The 19,407-nt window shown below is 39.4% G+C and overlaps 1 protein-coding gene across 1 annotated transcript in view; it reads left to right on the top strand.

Annotated features, from left to right (window-relative positions):
- The window catches only part of CDH8 (cadherin 8), a 337,946-nt gene extending 319,839 nt beyond the window's left edge, over positions 1–18,107 (top strand). Inside the window, exons 11-12 of the mRNA XM_028501803.2 lie at positions 16,259–16,510; positions 17,257–18,107. Coding sequence (XP_028357604.1) covers positions 16,259–16,510; positions 17,257–17,750 — 746 coding nt within the window. The 3' untranslated portion in view covers positions 17,751–18,107. The remainder of the gene's footprint in view (positions 1–16,258; positions 16,511–17,256) is intronic.
- Positions 18,108–19,407: the final 1,300 nt, after the last annotated feature.

Below are 19,407 nucleotides of genomic sequence, written 5' to 3'. Positions count from 1 at the left end.
CAGTTGAGGACTTTTTAACAAAAGACACCATTTACATTAAATGGGCTCAAAATGGTGGTAGAGATGGTTGATTGAGAAACACATGAAGAATCCCAGTAAAGAAAAGCATCAGCTCTTTCTATCTCCCTCTCAGAGACACCAGCCACAGGTGATAGCTCTTGTATGCCAGCCATGAATGTTTATACCCTTTTCCGTGACCTGTGTGTTCTCTGGGGCAGATGACCAAGAGGTCAGAATTCAGTACACCAGAGTTTCTCTTCCTTCTTGAGGCCATTTCTACATTTTGGGAATGGGATGGAATTTGTACAGTTCATCTGAGTTGTGGAATCTGTTGTCACTAAACTGTTTATTTTATATCACTGCTTTACTTCATACCTGAAGTTGGTAATTTGTATTTTCTCTTTTGCTTCTTGATTAGTCTAGTTAAGTTTTTATAACAATTATTGATCATTTCCAATGAACAATATTTGACTTCATTAAATTTGTATAGTGTTTGATTACTCTCTCATGAATACTCATATCTTTGTTAAATTCTTTCATCCATACACCCTGGACGTTTTTTTTAAAAAACTCAGATAGATTTGCACTGATTTAGATAGAATATTTCCTTGGAAACCATTTTATATTGCATCTGGATACCATAATAATCTCATATTCCCTCTGGAAACTGCCTCAATGTTCATCCTGAAGAGTCTTAATATACTTCTTATCATATATTTTCTTAGTTTTCACTTTATATTTTACTTTATAATTTACTTTTATTCCAACTTTGAACTCTTCAATGAAAATTCATTATAAAATATGAAAGGATGAAACCCAAATATTCTTAAAAGACAAATACAGCTTTTTGCTTTATCTCAAAGCTAAGGTAACTGATAACCTTACACAGACTAATAATAACCACTATTATTTTAAGTTTTATTACACAGTTTGCACATCACAGACCCTGAAAACACATTTTAGGTGGAATAACATACTGACTCCTCAGACACCTTCTGACACTCAGTTCCCTAATTAGTAATTTGGGCACAATAAGAGTATCTGCTATGACCTTGGGGAAATTACTGGAAAATGCAACCAGGTAAGTAATGAAATTGGAATGCAAACACAATTAAGAGTGAGTCCAGAGCCTGAACATTATCTAATATGATATTCAGAAGCATTCTGAAATACACATTCTAAAGAAATTACACCTAATATAAGCTATTCAGAAATCAGAACATTGAAAAGGGAACACATTTCCCTAAGTGTCTCTCTCTTTGCTAGCCATCCCTCTGATAATTCCAGAATGCAAGAGAATTTGGTGGCAGAGATCCTTTTATCCCTGCCTGGCACCAGGGAGCACCACACACTCCTTGTCAACAAGGGGATGGCAAGCTGGGAAAATCAAATATTATCTTGAGAATATGTTCAAAGACTCATCAAAAAGTCCTTTTTATTTTACAAGAAAGTATTAAAATGAAATCATGCATGACTTCAAAATTTATTCAGATTTCTCCATTGCGTTTAACAATGGGGAATTTTATCCGATTACATTTTCAATAAAAGAAGAGTTTGAATGAGTTTGATGTGATTTTTATTTCAATCATAAGGGTGACCTACATGGGTATCTTTTTCTGCAATCGTTTTATTTCTGCTCTCTCCATCTGTATTTAACCTGTTAATATGTGGCTGAATTTGAGGAAAAGCAAATCAGTTTGACCTTTAAGGTAAAGTCATTTTTGTATGAACGAAACGGTACTCTTTCCCACACTATAAAGAATGTAGTTTTAAGATTCAAAAGCATGTGCCATTCCTAGCAACCTGGGAAGAATGATAATGTGACCACTGCTTGAACAATAATTTTTATCTACATAACTGCCTTCCATTCTCTAGCCTTCACTGTATATTAGGGCTTTGGCCCAGAGATATATGTTTAGCCAAGCTGTTTGAATATAACATATCAAACTTTAAAATGATTCAAGGACAAACACTGGACTTCAGCTCACGGTAGGACGCCACATTTTCTTGCATCATTTCCCTCCTTATTTAGCAACTATTTTACCAGTAAAGCAGAAAAGCAGGAATGACACAGGAAAATTGCTCTCAGCTCCTACCCCTGCTGGATTGCAGGACCCAGGGCAGAATAGCTGTCCCAGTGGTGCCTGCGAGGCGGAGGAGGCCGGGGGCCAAGTCATTAACCCCTGCTAGCAACTGAGGGGGAAAATGGGATAGACGACAGCAGCTCCCAGGCACCCCAAAGATTTGTATGCACACAAAATGTATTTACAATGCAGATGCCCAAGGCCTATCCCCAGAAGTTCTTACTTAGTTGATTTAGAGTAAAATCCAAGAATAGGCATTTTTGTAACATGCTCAGATATTTATATCTGATGACTGCCTGAATTTTGCGATGTGCTTCTTTCTGTTTGTGTGAATATTTGCTCAGACACAATGATAATTAAATGGGCTTGAAATGTGGAATGTCAAGATAGACCAGACATATCAGAGCTTAGTATATAATAGGCACTTTATTTTTATTTTTTTAATTGTTGTTCAAATACAGTTGTCTGCCTTTTCCGCCTACCACTCCCACCACAGCCAACTCCCTCCCCACCTCCCTCCCCTGATCCCACCCCCTCTTGGTTTTGTCCATGTGTCCTCTATACTTGTTCCTGAAACCCTTCTAGGAACAAACTGACAGTAACCAGAGGGAAGGTGGGTGGGGATGATGCAGGGGGAAAGGGACACTTTATTTTTAAAATTAATGTAATAATAAATGCAAGATTGGTGGTATATGCTTCTCTCATTGCATTCTATTTGTGTAGGGTTAGATATATTTTGGACTTCTCAAGGTACTACGTCCAATTTTAAGCTCTTGTTGCACATTAACTCACTCGTATGCACTGATGTCTATTATCTATTTATGTAGCAAACCAATTAAAATCATTATTTACTTTATAATCAAGTCTCCATTTCATCTCTGAATTAGATACTCCAAAATCCTAAGGCTATGTGTTCCCATTGCCTCCTTTGTGGGAAGCAGTACATTTTCAGCCTGTTACTGAAAGATAATAGAACTTCCCTACACTGAAAAGGAGGATCTGAGGTTATTGCCTACAAGGGGAGGAGACGTACAGAATTATACAGCCACAAAGATGGTGCAAGAAATTGAGCCAGAACAATTTTTGGAAATGGGAAGACGGGGGATTATATATTGTAGTTCCATTATTGAAATATTGAGTTGGGGCACTGAACATCCAGTTGGATTATGTCCAATAGGTAAGTGCAGGAGGCAGGAGGCTACAATTTTAGGAGAAAAATATCGTGTGGTATTTGAAGTCAGGTAAGTAAGTGGGATTCAGACAGTTATAAAGAGGTTAGAGATGAGGCTGGGGACAGATGTCATAGAACAGAAACATGGAAGGAGGGGGAAAAGGAGACACCATTCTCCCCCCTTAACAGACCAGCCTTTTCCTCTAACTCCAGTTCACATCCTGCTCTTTCCTTGAGGCATTTTCTTGTCTGTATCTCTGACGGTAGAAATTTAAATCAAGGAACAAATGATGTAGCGCACCACAGGATATGGGAGCTTACCCAGAAGACATGGATCACAATTAGAGAAGAATGGACCATCAAATTGTAGGCTGTTTTCTTCCTTCTTCTGCATCAGAAGCCGCTTAAGATCAGTAATTATATCCTCACTTACCTAACTATCCATGTGTTCATTCCACAAAGATTGAGATCTGCACATGGAGACTTGTACAGAGTGACACATAGGGCAGCCAATGGGATGCATTCACTACAGAAGGCAAAAGCTCGGTTGGTGAGACAGAAAACCATCCTATCTGGCTTCGTGGCAGTGTGCTGGGCAGGATGTGTGCCAAGGAAGACTTTCCTCTGACAACACTGTCTTGTAGACAGTAGGCACCGAAAAACTAAGGAATGAATTAACCGTGTATTGCCATGGATTTGAAGGACGTTAAGAAGAAGGTGTGCATGGATTTGCGCCATTTTCATGGCTTTCACATTGTCTCACTTTCATGTATGGAAACAAAAAATCTTCAGGGAGATGCTGGTGTCCAACAAAGTAATGACTTCCAGGGCTACTTGACCTCCTCTAAGTCTGAACAGGTTATTTAGATAACAAACTGGTTTTGGCGCTTCCTCTCTTCCTTATTCTTAGCTCTCTGTTCACTATATTTAATGATTCCGATGTCTTATACACAATGTATACTTCAATTAAACTGCTATTTTAAAACAGTGTTACTCTCTCTTCCACCTACACTATATATCAAATGTGTTAATGAGCACAGATGTATCAGCCCAACTGCAGAATGAATTCGTCTCTGACTCCCATTTTCTTAAATATTTCGGGGTATCTATTCAATCAATGGACATGTTGTGGCAAAGTCACTCTTCAACAGAGGCTAGCTTTCCATGTCTGGGTGGCTAACCATTAGGGTTTTTTCTGAAAATTTCACAAGAAATTTGACTAATGGCCTTCGTGTTTCTTTGTTTTGTTTTGCTTTGCTTTTGCCTTAACAGTTTGCATACGTTTAAAAAATGACACATTCTTTTCACATCTTCATAAATCTTAGTCTAGAAATATTCTTTTTCACGTCAGTTGCCATTTGTGAAGGCTTTAAAATTTCTATTCAAACAAAAGAGAAATTGGCTCTTGGTCTAGTTTTCACTTTCTTGGCTTAGTTAATGCAGTTAGTCTTCAGATAAAATAAAGGTTAGAGTATTAAGCATCACCCTTCACTCCCCAGGGCCTGGAGTTGATAAATCTGCCTTTCTCCAGGCACTAAGGATCTGTGTGAGGTGCGTGGAGCATTTTGAGTGAGAGCCAGCATGCAAATTAAGTGCAGGGGAAAAATAATCAAACTCAGAGGCCTTGGACAGTGTGATTGTATCAAGCTCGAAACTTGTACTCTGTGATACTTGAGTTGTTCTCTGTCACCCAAATGGACACCCAGATAATTAATTCAAAGTTATGTCATGCTATGCTACTTTAGGGGTTCGGAATAAGTTGTCCCAAGTTGGATGCTTTGCCACTCTCGCTATGATATGCAGTGCTATGCTGTGTTATAGCGACTCTCAAGATACAGGATTTTGATTCGTAGAGTGCTGTATTGGATATCTTAGTTCCTTCTACAACCCTACATGCTCCCCTACCAAGGTGTCTCTACCACTTGGTTTTCTTGTTGCCTCTGACGAAGGTGTCACGGCATGGAAAAGCCTCCCCCATACACTTTTTCCTTTTTATCTTTGAGCTTTAATATAACCTTAGAGCCCATTTTCCCTGGTTTTCTGGGGCGACTTTTGTTAAGAGGACAGAGAGAATGTACAGAATACATTAAAGTTGGTTGTAATTCTTAGCTGCCAGCTCAGGAAGCCACTTTCTCTCTTAAAAACCCCATTCTTCAGCCCTGACTGGTGTGGCTGGATGGATTGAGCACTGGCCTATGAATGGAAAGGTTGCTGGTTCAATTCCCAGTCAGAGCACATCCCAGCTGGGGGCATGCATGCAAGAGGCAACCAGTCAATGTTTCTCTCCCTCTGTTTCTCCATCCCTCCCCTCTTTCTAAAAATAAATAGGGTAAAAATCTTAAATAAAAAAAACCCTGTCCCCCATATGTAAAATGGGGGTAAAATGCCCTTCCTGCCTCTATCATATTTAATTAGGTTTACTGGTTGTATTAATTTTCTAGCTCCGCCATAACAAATGATCACAAACTAGGAAGAAGCTTATTGTCTCACAGTTCTGGAGTCCAGAAATCTGAAATCGAGGTGTTGGCAGAGCCACACGCCCTCCAGAGACACTAGAGGAAAACACATTCTTGGTCTCATCCAGCCTCTGTAGGCTGTCGGCACTGCAAGCCAGTCATGGAATGGTCACACCACACCAGTGTCTGCCTCTGAGGTTGTGGTTCCTCTCTCTTTGCTCTGTGTTCAAACTCCCTCTGCCTCACTCTTACAAGGGTGTTCATGTCATTGAACTTGGTGTCCGCCCAGTACTCCCAGGTGAACTCCTCATGTCTGGGTTCTTAGTTTAATTACATCTTCAAAGACCTGTTTCCAAGTAAGGTAACACTCACAGGTTCTAGTGAATGGGACGTGGGCATGCTTTTGGAGGTCACCATTCAGACCACTACTCTAAACACCATTTTTATATATGTAACCTAAAACGATGATTTTCTATTGACAACTTAGAAACAGTGTATGTAGCTTCTAAAGGAAATTTAGAAGATTCTTGAGTTTCATAGGTTACCTGATGTGTCCTAAGCTTCATAAAGTACAAGGCACAGCCCACACTCTGTACATTTCCTCTGCAAAATGACAGTCGCTCAGCTATTTATAGGACTACCGTGAAATAATTTTTTGTTTTAAAAATGTTCTAATTCATTCTGTGTATGGTAAAATCATTGACTAAATCCTAAGTTAGATGTTAGCCTAGGAACTTCCAAAGGAACTAGCAGCATCTTTTAAAGCCAAAGTAAATGCTGGACAATATTTAATGGCTAGTTATATTTTGTTATTAAATATTAGGAGATTTGGCAATGAGTCAACACCCGGGTAAACATTGAGATTATTGACATCAGGTGGCACGGTGTCCATCTAATGAGGAAAACAGGGGGAAAGGTGATGAACTAATTAGGTGGCTCCACGTATCCAGCCGCCCGTTGCAGGCTGACTGCGCGGGCACACTGTCAGTGAATTACGTGGGCAGTCATGGCAGTGCTGGGGCAAAGGAGCTTCACGGAGCCTTCTTTTTCGTGAATTCATTAGAGCCTGATTGTTTCCAGTAAGACTTGGTGTCTAAAGTAATAAACATAGATAAATAAAGTGTAGATGGTATGCAATTTGCTTCATATTTCTAGATATCGGATACTATTTATATATGCATCTAATCTGCTGAAAGCTCGTGGATTTTAGTATCTTTATTGCTCTGTCAGGTTTTTATAAATAAGCCACAGATACAACAATGATAAAAACTTAATTAAATCTCTCGTCCACTGAACAGAGTGCCATTTTCTCCTTGTTTTGACCTTCTTGCCATTTTCATTCCATTTCCCTTGAACAAGGAAGTTTGAATTCAATTTGCAAATCAAATACCAGAATACATTTCTCAAAAAAAAAAAGAGAAAGAAAGAATACTAACTATTGATCTCCTCCTCATCTATTCCTTTTTGTCATAAATGTTTGTCTGGCAAGGGCCTTCATTAACTCCGCCTCCGTGCTGTTCTTGCTCACATCTGAAACAGTGAACAAAAGCCCGAGCTCCATGATTTCCAACAAATGGGACCTAGGCTAAAGCAAAAGTGCAGCATTGGGGCGACCAAGGGAGATAAAGTGTGCTGGAACACATAGAGAAGTTAGGTTTCCCTGCTTCCTTTTCTCTGAAATAAAAAGAACAATGTGGAAAAAAAACATGGGATATTTAAATAGCAATAATAATGTAACTCTTGTTTTGTTAAATAATACAAAGTAAATAAATGGAAGTAAGGGAAGGAGGAGGCAAAGAAGGAAGGGAGGGAAGCGGGATGGTGGTCTGTAGGTAAAAAAAAAAAAATTATACAAATAAAGCTGAAGAATTACCCAGGTAGGCTCAGTCTGTCTCTTTAGATACACTTTTAATTTTTCATTGACTATGCATATAGAATTAACTAGCGAGTACAGTACTGCTGTGGTTGACTCAGGCTGCTGTAACAAAATCCTGAAGACTGGTGGATTAAACAACAATTGTTTCTCACTGTGCTGGAGGTGAGGAAGTCGAAGATCCAGGTGCAGGCAAGGTGTTTCATCCTGACGCCTTTTCTCTCGGCTGCCTGTAGGGGGCCACCACGTTGCTTTGTGCTTGTACGACCTCTGTGCAGCCCTGGGTGGAGAAAGAGAGCGCTCTCTGGTGTCTCTCCTTAAAAGGACACTAATTGTATAAAGTCAGACCCTACTCTGATGACCTCATTTAACCTTAATGACTTCCTTAGGAGCTCCATCTTCAGATACAGTCACATTGGGTGGGAGGGGGGGCCGGTTAGGGCTTCAGCATATTAATGTGGGGGAGGGGCATCAACAACATTCAGTCTATAACAAATACTTACTGGCTAATTTACTAAAGGAAACTTTTCTTATAGGGATATTAATACTGTATGAGACAAGGTCCTTTGATGTCCAACTCTAAATGATCCAAAAGCTGAATATCAATAATCAAAGAGGAGAGTCCTCCCAGACTAGCCATAGGAGATACTTACTCAGACTATGTGTCCCCATCTGAATGTGAGTCATTCAATTTCAGCTCAGTAAAGAGAGTTCCGGTGTGCACGTCTTTGATATAATGGTATTTCAGTCATTTTGCAACAAATTTTTCCTCTCTGAGCCTTCTCTATTTGAATCTAATCATCCTCCGTTTATTGCTCATGTTACATGATATGAGGAATGCCTAGAGGAAGACTTGGAAACTATCAATATTTCTCTTAAATTTCCACATCGTTTCCAATAGCCCGAAATTGAACTTCCTCAGTGACTTATTTTGAACCACATATAATTCACTAGGACAGAATAACGTAGGAGATGTAAAAATGAGACCCACAAAATGTGGCCACTGATTCCATGGCCATTTGTTTATTCAGCAAATATTGGCTGAGTACTCACTATGCATTTAAAATCAGTTATTTGTTACTGAGAAATTCCCTAGTTTATTTCTGTATCACTAGTGACTACTGTACCCCCCATTGCTCTATCATTTCTTTGCAATAAGACGTGTGATGAAAAATAAAAGATTGTTATAAGGTTACATAACAAATGTATCCGGGGAGATGGGAGATAATGAGTGAAGGGAATTAGCCACAAAGAAGCAAAGATGTAAAGAAGGCATACATATTAACCATTCTGATTAAGGCTAAAGAGGGTAGAGAGATTTCGGGAAGGAGAAAAAGTGAATAGGAAAGCACTGACAAGAGAAGACCCTTGGTTCAGAAGGTGCTAGGTCAGCTAGAATGCAGAGAGAGAGTGGCGGGACATAAGCTAGTTAGCAAGGCAGGGAAGAAAGATAAATCTCCAATCTATAATAAAAATTCTAAATGTACTCAGCAAACTTGTAATGAATCCGTTAGTGTTCAGTTCCTTAATCCCGAAAGCATTCCATATACAAGTGGGTTCAGCGACTTGACCGATGTCATTATGAGGAGCTTTGCCCCGTGCCAAATCCTGCACTGGAGACAGGAAAGAGAGCTGTGCCTAAGGCTAGTTCCCCTGAAGGGGGTTACCCGCTAGCGAGATAATACACGCATTTTACCGAATAGTATCTATTGGTCTCTATAATGTCACAATCATTACGTAAATGTTTTAAGAGTTAATTTCAAAATGACTACCTTTCAGACAGCCTCTAACAACCTTTGTTAAAAGTCTAACAAGTGCTCTTGAAGAACAAAACGACAAAGGCTAAAAATATAAGTAAATTTTAAAAATAATCTGTTGTCAGAATATGAAAGAAACGTCATACATAATGGCATAACTGTAATGTGCTCTCTGAAATAAAACAAGATTATGCACTCAAAACTCAGTAAGTCTATGTACCTATCGTTTACCTGCTGGTCTCTTCCTTATTATTTATTTGGTATATAATTTGTGTTACTCAGCCAAGGACTAAGGAAGACAAGTGTACCCCTATTTTAGAAATATTGTCATTTGCAGTGCGCCTGGCCCTATTAGTCCACTTCAATTCCCCATCAGCTCTTCCTTCCCATGGTTAGTCACAAACAGAAACACCTGGGTGTGGGGTGTGACGCAAGGTTCTAAAAACGGAGTCATTCACCCTCCTTGGTGTAGTGCTCACAAGGAAAACATTCCAGAGGATGAGCAAACAGGGAAGTCTCTAAAAGGGGCATAATGGGGAATACAAATATGTCAATATTTCCTTACCGAGATCATCAGACAACTAGGTGATAAAGTTAAAATATGTTTCCATCACAACACAACACAAATACCCCAGATATGCACCAAGTGGACATTCGTCTGGTCACCTGGATGCGAGGCCAGTGCTTTCGGTCCAGCCTCTTCTTAAACAGGTCTTGGCACACCTTCTTCTATCTTTTGTCAAACACTGTTGTCATCTACTCAACTTCAAGATATTTAGTTTTTAAAAATTGTGGTGTATATGTATGTCTATGTTTCAGTGATCATTTTATCTTTTTTGTCCTATATACTCTACACTTTCAGGAAACGGCTGTATTTTCTCTAGCAAATCATTCTTGGGATGTGCTCTCCTGTTTGCTGTGCTCCCAAAGAAATTATGCAATAAATACAGTAAGCAGGGTCTGAAGCCAGAAGGTGAAACAGGTTAAGATGCAGAGATAATAAGATGATATAACATGGAGATGCATAAGAATATGAATGACCGAAAAGAAGCTTTGAAAAGAGTGCAATGATAGCACTGAAGCCAGGGACAGAGACAGTGAACAGCCAAGTTGCTGTCCTTTATATGACTGCCTTTTCCCTTTGAGTCATCGGAAAGCAAACAAAGCAAACTAAAGGAACGTTTTAAAAGAACACAATGAGAGTGCATGTAAACAATTTAAAAGTGCCTTTTAATCAACAGTATCAATCAATGTTCAAAGTCAAAAGTTATCTTTCCTTTTTAATTTTTTTAAAGATTTTATTTATTTTTAGAGAAAGGGGCAGGGAGGGAGAAAGACACTGAGAGACAGTTGTCTCTCTTACCTGCCCCAGCTGGGGACGGAATCCATAGCCCAGGCACGTGCCCGACTGGGAATTGAACAGGCGACCTTTCTATTCGTGGGATGCCACGTGGGATGCCACCCACCACTGAGCCACATCAGCCAGGGCTCTCATTTTTTAATATTAAGATCAAAGTACAGGCATCCACCATAACTTATTATACATAAAATTCTACTAGATGTCATAGTAAAATAAGAAAAAATAATTAATATTGTATAGGCACTTAAAGCTATAGGTTTTCCTCCAAGCACTGCTTTAGCACCATCTCTGATACTTTGATTTGTGTATTTTTATTTATCTGACCTCACAATATTTTTTAAGTTTCCTTTTGAGCTCTTCTTTGACACATGGGTTATCAAGAAATACACCATTCGCTGTTCAGATATTTATGAGTTTCCAAATTTTTAAAATATCAACCTATAATTTTATTTCACATGGCCAGAGAACATACCTAATCTTATTTCTATTCTTTTAAATTTGTTGAAGTTTATTTTATGGCCTAGTATATGGTCTGCACTGCATAATGTGCCATGTATACTTGAGAAGAAAATTTACTGGGTAGAGGGCTCTATAGACACCTGTTAGGTGTGGTTGATTTATGCTGTTGTTGAAGTCTTCTATGTCCTTATTTTTTTCCCACTGCATTGTTTTATTCATTATTGCAAGTGGGATACTGGGCTATTCAACTATTACTATGGAATTTCTAGATATTGTATACTCAACAGTATATTATGTATATACTGTTTCATGCAGTTGATTTTTTGAAACGGTTAAGAAGGAAAAAACTATGTATTTAAATTGTCTTAAATAACTACATAGTTACTTTTCTGGAAGGTCTTTTTTTAAAATGTGACTTTGAATTACCATCTATAATTATTTGTTTTCAGTCTGAAGAACTTCTTTTAGTGCTTCTTATAAGGTAGTTCAGTTAGGTACAAGTTTTCTCACTTTTTTAAAAATCTGAGATTCTCATATCCTGTTTTTAAAAGATAGCTTATTGAACATATGTTTCTTAAAGTGTTTAAGCTTTGGCTTTAAACACTTTAAATATGTTATCCCACTTCCTTCAGGCCTTTATTGTTTCTTTAGGAATTCAGTTTTCAATCTTATTGGGGTTCCTTTGGATGTGATAAGTCCATTTTTTCTTGCTTTTAAGATTTTCTTCATGTCTTTGACTTACAGCTTTTTTTACTGTGATGTATCTGTGAATCTCTTTATGTTTACTATCTTGGAGTTCATTGGGTTTTCTGAACATGTAGACAAATGTTTCAAAATATTTTTCTTGTTTTTTGTTTTTATAGATTTTAAAAAATATTTTATTTATTCATTTTAGCTAGGAGAGGGGAGGGGAAAAAGAGAAAGAGAGAGAAACGTCAATGTGTGGCGGTCTCTCTCATGCCCCCACCCACCCACTGGGGACAGGCCTGCAACCCAGGCGTGTGCCCTAGACCAGGAATCGAACCAGCGACCCCTTGGTCTGCAGGCCAGCACTCAATCCACTGAGCCACACCAGCTAGGGCAATGTTTCAAACAATTTTGAAGTTTCCAGTTACATTTTCTTTCTTTCTTCCTTTCTGGTACTCTCATTACACGTTTGTTGGTGTACTTAGTGCTGTCCCATGTTTTTTGGTTGCTCTGTTTATTTTTCTTCATTCTTTTTTCTCTCCATTCTTTATCTTGCATATTTGTTTCCGGCCTATCTTCACATTTACCAATGCTTTCTTTTGCCAGTTCAAATTTACTGTTTAGCCCTGGCTGGCGTAGTTCAGTGGATTGCGTGTGGGCTGCAAACCAAAGTATTGCAGGTTCAATTCCCAGCCAGGGTACATGCCTGGATTGCAGGCCACAGCCCCCAGCAACCACACATTGATATTTCTCTCTCTCTCTGTCTCCCTCCCTTCCCTCTCTAAACAATAAATAAATAAATCTTTTTAAAAAAAGTAATGTACAAAAAAATTTACTGTTTAGCCACTCTAATTAACTTTTCATTTCACATTGTACTTTTCATTGCATATTGTCATTTGAAGTATGCCTGGTCCTATTATTTCCAGAATAATAGAATTTCCAGGATTTCCACTGTGTTCTTTTAAAAAAATTCCTATCAATTTATTGATATTCTCTGCTAGATGTGACATTGTAATCATACCTTCCTTTCCTTATTTAATCAGCTTGCTTTAGTTTATGAACACCTTTATAATGACTCCTTAGAAATCTTCGATTAATCTGGCATCTGGCTACTCTCATGGACAGTTTCTTTTTGTCTGCTACTTTTTTCTTGGGTATGGGTCATATTTTTCTGTTTCTTTGTGTCTTATAATCTTTTGTTGGGCATTGGAGACAATATATTTTAGTAAATCTGGATATCAAAGCCCCTCAACACAGGGCTTCTTATTGTTATTTGTTTATTTGATTAATGACTGGCTGGATTATTTTAGAGGCATTTATTTCCCCTCTGCAGTGGGATCCCAGCCTTGGGTATGCCTCCAGTCAGCCTAGAATGATGGTGGTTTGGGCAGAATTCTCTTTGTCTCTTTCCCTGACCACGTACCAGTTGTTAAACCTCGCTAACTGCCAGGTTATTTCCGCATTGTTTTCCATTTAGGGGACCTAGATTGTTCTACAGATGAATGTAATCAAATGTGGGCCTCTTCCAAAGAGCATTTCCCTTGAGCAGTGGTCCACGTTTGTTCTGATAGAGGTAAACTCCCCATCGCCTTCCCAAGTTCTCTGCCTCTCCATCGAGGCAAGACCCTAAGCCACTGACTCTGGAACTGAATCAGATAGAGACTACATGTATTTTTCGGTGTGACACGTGTACTTTAGGAGCAAGCACTTAGTGCTGGGGGACAGCAGCATCAAGTCCTTTTGACTTGCCCCTCCCAGTGTGGGACCACTGGCTCACGGGCCAGCGCAACCGTAACTGGGGCCCCGTGTTTCTCCCTTACATTCCCAGTGGAGTGGCGCCCGGTAGAGCCTTTGTTACACAGGTAGGTGCTGTGAAATAAAAAGGGGCACCATACCTTGGCCACACTGACCCAAAATGCAGTTTCAGCAACAGGTAGGCAGGAGCAGGGTGGGATCCGCTGACATCCTTTCTCTCCTGTGAAGATAGTCTTCTAACTGCGAGCTGGGGGAGAGGAAGCCCTGGTTCGTGGCTGCACTAGTTTGGAGTAGAGTTTCCATCTCACGGAGCTGGGAGAAGGGGTGGAACGGGCGGGTTCTGATCCACACCCCACAGTCCCGCCGTTCTTACCGAGCTCTAGTAGACCTTCTTGATTGAATGTTGATTCGTGTTTCTTGACGTGCTGTTTGCCTTCAGGGCCATTTAGGGATGTTAAATAGTTTTCCTCTAAAAAAATCAATAATTAAATACATGAATTTAAAATGTGCTGGTATCTGATGATTTTCTTATGTAAACAATAATTGCAATTTTATTTGGTCTAAGGAAATAACTCAATCATTAATCAATACAAATACCAATCAAAAAATAGTTTTTTTAAAAAAGTGAGATGGCCAATAAGGAGTTGAGTTTCCCTGGAGGTAGCAGGGGAGATTTACCAAAACTGACTCCCAGACTACCTTTACGCCATCAATCATGTTTCTAGGAGAACAATATATGCAGATGCCAGTAGTAAAAGATACATATGGGTATGAGTTTAGTGTTAGACCCACCAAGGCTTCCCTGCGTAACAAAGGGGATAGCTTTGTTCTATGAGAATAATATTCCTGCTGTACTTTCTAAACTATCATTATAGATTAAAGAGAGAATATACAAAGATAGTTTTCTCATATAAATAATATCAGTCACCGAAAAGAAAAAAGCCTCATTGTAATTTTATTCATTGTACCTTGAAGAACAACTCCCATCTTCTGTTGTGAGCTGTAGTATATAAAATCGTCCACACATGTCCCTTGCACTAATTAACTGGACTCAAACTTGTCACACATTTTCTGCAAATTGAACACAGCCATGTCTTCCATGTCGGGTTTGAGATAATGTTCTCCTGTTTTTAGCTTAGTGGTATTTCCTTCTAGGTCATGGAAATGAAGATTACTGGACCATTTGGTATATCACCGCTTAACTCCATTAGAGACTCCTTTTCACTCTTCAAATCACTAAATAATGAAGCACAATCAGAAGAAACTCAGAAAAAAAATGTTCACTGAGACTGTCTTCTTCTGACTGCTTAATAGTAGGACATTACGGGGCCATTTATACCTTAAACAAAGAAAACTAAATATAATATACATAATGTATGCATCCGTTTTAGGGAATGTCTGTCATTCTTTGGAAATCTTGGGATAGCACTATGCGGTACAGCAGATTGAACACGCCGACTTGAAGGCATTTGAGCAGATGATCTGTGCATGGATCTGAGGATTCTGGAGACAATAAGATGCTGATGACAGGAACTGGCCGGCAGTGGCTAGAACCTCTGCCCTTAACATACAACAGTGCAGTAGCCAAATGTTTTGGGGTCTGCACACTTGCCAATATTTGCAAAGAAATTCCAACTGAAATAATCATTTTGCCCCCCCCAAAAAAAATTATACATATTTACCAAAATCATCATGTTTTTTTATTTGGGGCTAGAAAACCAGCAGGAGGTAATTAGTATTTCTATTTTGAATAGCTATGTCTTTCATGAACAAGATGAGAAAATAGATTAATAATTAATATATATTATGACTACAGTTTGTGAGATAGAGATGAAGGCAACAAAAAAATACATCATTTGGGGTGAAATTAGAGAACCATAAGGCTAGCATGGGACCAATGTCTTCTCACTGACAAGTTTTACTTTGAACTGAAGTATGCCCTGAATTATTGCTTAAATGTCCTTAAGTGTTGCTTCAGATAACCAATAAGTATCTCCATATGCAAAATGGAACACGGTTCTCCTATGACTTCTTATTTTATGCTTTCTTGTGTAATCACTATAGGTCTTCTCCACAACATTTTAATATATGTGTCATATCTCCTCCAACTGGCAGTGAATAGGACTTTGTTACTGCAGTATAAATGCTCTGGGGGTGAATGACTTTTTAGGCACCTGTGGGCATCAAAGTGCATTGTTTTATGTGCCATATTGTCTGTCATGTAGCCTATCTTGGAACACGGAGCTTCTCAAATATGCCTTTCAAATGTGGTGAAATTCTGCCCAATCAATTTTGCTTAATCAGGATACGTGAGCGAAAATTAAACTTATTTATGGGACGTGGGGTAATTTGTGTCTTCTGCATGAAGAGTATTTTTTTAAATAAAAGAAATATGTTGCATTTACAAGATGATGGTATAACTCTATTAGTTCATCCCAGGCCCCGTTCACTGGGCCTGTTAGGATGTGGAAGCTGTGGTCCCAGCCAACTGGGGAAATGGGCAGAAGGGAGGGAGGGAGGGGCAAAGAGCCTGAGGGACCAGTGGAGCCGGGACTGTCTTACGGCTGGCAGAGGATTTATGAACTGGAAAAACAAGTGTTGTTTGGGTGGCCATTTTCGAAATGATGCAAACTCTTATCATTTTCACGTTCTCCAGACAACTCCCTCAGCATTATGGCAAAGCATAATGGATTCAACCGTCAGAAGCAAGAAGTCTATCTTTTACCCATCGTAATCAGCGACAGCGGGAGCCCGCCTCTGAGCAGCACCAGCACCCTGACCATCCGGGTCTGTGGCTGCAGCACGGACGGCGTCGTCCAGTCTTGTAATGTCGAAGCTTATGTCCTTCCCATTGGACTCAGTATGGGCGCCCTAATTGCCATACTAGCATGCATCATTTTGCTGCTAGGTACGTACTTCCTTCACGGCCTAATGGTCACCATTTTTCTGGTTCATAAAAGTTTGGAATTAAGGACAGCAAACCCTGACCAAGCCAGGCACCAGCATTCTTTGGGGAAGAGGAACTTTCTTGGTCTTCCCTAAGCTCTGAGATCAGGAAGAGGCAGGGAGAGTAAAAGCATTGCGATAGATAGTCAGTCTCCCAGTTGGAGGGGACTGTCTGGTGCCCTTTTAAACCCCATCACCAACGAAAAAAAGCAGATGAGGCACCATGGTGGTAGAAGTGGGGATGGGCCTTAATGTGGTTAAAAGAGCATCTATAATAAAGAAGACCTCCAGATCTTCGGGTGTACCCCTGTTTTCTGCTATAAGGGTTCCCATATGTCCAAAATACTCTTTTATCTAAGCAGTTTGTACATTGGGTTGCTGAGTCCATCCAGTCACGCAAAGTTTAGTGAGATAAAAAGAAAACAAGCATATGTGTGTGTGCATGTGTGTATCTTCAAAATTACATTGTTTTCCTCAGATATTTTTGTTGATATTAAAATCAAATAGTATTCACTCAAAATTCAGTGCTTATCCTTCACAAAGGTGTTTTGCTTAAATTTCCAAGTCCATGTTATTAAAGCTATATGCTCATAAGTTTTAAAATACTGACCCAATCTCTAAGCCTACATGGTGTGTGGCTCCTAAAATTATATGTGACTTTAGCTAACTGTTCTTTCCTGTCTTGTTTCTTTTTTTTTTCTTTTGCAGTCATCGTGGTGCTGTTCGTAACTCTGCGGCGACACAAAAACGAGCCATTAATCATCAAAGATGATGAAGACGTCCGAGAAAACATCATTCGCTACGATGACGAAGGAGGCGGGGAGGAAGACACGGAGGCTTTCGACATCGCGACTTTACAAAACCCAGACGGAATTAACGGGTTCTTACCCCGTAAGGATATTAAACCAGATTTACAGTTTATGCCAAGGCAAGGGCTTGCTCCGGTTCCGAACGGTGTGGACGTGGATGAGTTTATAAACGTGCGGCTCCACGAAGCCGATAACGACCCGACGGCCCCGCCCTATGACTCCATTCAGATTTACGGCTACGAAGGCCGAGGGTCCGTGGCCGGCTCCTTGAGCTCCTTGGAGTCCACCACCTCAGACTCGGACCAGAATTTTGACTACCTCAGTGACTGGGGTCCCCGCTTCAAGAGACTGGGTGAACTTTACTCTGTTGGGGAAAGTGACAAAGAAACTTGACAGTGGATTCGAAGTAAATCGATGGAACTGAGCATTCTGTAATATTCTAGGGTCACTCCCCTTAGATGCAATCAATGTGGCTATTTGTTTTAGAGGCAAGTTTAGCACCAACCATCTATAAACGCAACTACATTTTAATGTTGAACCAAAAAAATTGACAATAAAAAGTCTATGTTAGGAGGTTCTAAATCTTGTGGAGTGTGAATTAAACTATGTGGAGTGTCTAGAAGTCTTTGGATATTTGATGTTGACTTGACCACCGCAGACAAAGATTGGGATCCTAACTCATGCTTAGGAAAAAACAAAAATGGTTTAAAGAGAGGAAAAAATAATCAAAATTAAAAGGTGCTTTCTTAGAAAAAAATGGACTTGCAAGGGATTTGCTGCTGATACGTGTCTTCTGCAAGGATTTTTATAGATGCGAATGGTTTTTTCCCCTTCACTAATAAGGATCCCGCCACACACGATAAAGCAATACTTGGTCGGCTGTACATTCTGACTTTCGGGAGTTTGGGAAGGCCTCCTAGATTACACGGTACGGTGACCGCACATTGTACATAATTGTTGGCCCCACGTGTCAGAGACTGAATAGCATCTTTAAACATTGTGTCGAGCCTTAAAATATTCACATGTTCGTAATCCATTCCACGGTGGGGACTGCCAACTCCGTGGTGGGAGGAGAGAAATCCCATGGAACAGGCTTGTTTTTTTGGAAGCAGGATTACTCCTTCCCTCCACCTCACCTTCTTCCACCAGAACACAAAGAGAAACTATGTCACTGCATACGAGACAGATGGTTTTATTTGTTTAATCCTCAAAAATAAATATTTTATTGATGTCCATTAATGCTTTTATTTATTAAGGTTGGTAATCTATAGAGTAAGGGACTATATGGAAAAAAAAGCTAAATTATATCCATTAATAATCCTTTAGATTGTTTTATATAAATATAAATATATATATATACAATGAATGTTTAATACATGTACATTTTGATGAGATGAGTATGGCAGGCAATATTATCAAAAGGGGAACTAATAGTCTCTTTAGCGTAGAAAAGTGTTCAGTGTGACCGGTGATGGCAGGAACAGCATTTTCCCAGAGACCCTTTTGGACTGTTTTCTATTTTGTTCCTAATCCTAGTATTTGGTGTTTTTACTACAAGCACAAACATCCGGAAGTATATTGATTCCTGTGAATATTTAAACTCTAGACTTTTAGATGCCTACACGATGCCCTGCCCAATACACACGCTTCAAGTTGCCCCCGGTGTTTGAGAGCAGGAACTGATTTGTACATAATTTTACTGCTTCTGTTTTTAGCACCTCTCCCCCTGATCTTCATGGTGATACACGGGACATCTTAGCCTCTGAAAGAGAACAGCCCTAGAGGATGTGAGCATATTCGATTTGTAATGCAGACCTGACCCTTAGGAGTAGAAAATGTATGATGAAACGGAACTACTACATGCAGATCATTTTAATTTTCTACTTTGCTTTAATGCAATATTGTTTATTTACTCCATGTATTGTATTCAGAGAAACTCCTGTATTGTTTCCTACTTTGTGAAATATATTTTTATAAATACCTTTGTTGTCTTCACTTTTCTTTTCCCCAATCAGGTGAAGACTCTAATTCCTAGAGTCTTCCGGTCTAA

Source organism: Phyllostomus discolor, chromosome 12, assembly GCF_004126475.2.
Source record: "Phyllostomus discolor isolate MPI-MPIP mPhyDis1 chromosome 12, mPhyDis1.pri.v3, whole genome shotgun sequence".
In the NCBI taxonomy this organism is placed as follows: domain Eukaryota; kingdom Metazoa; phylum Chordata; class Mammalia; order Chiroptera; family Phyllostomidae; genus Phyllostomus; species Phyllostomus discolor.
Note: the sequence above shows the minus strand (reverse complement) of the source record. Positions and strands in the feature narration are given on the sequence as shown.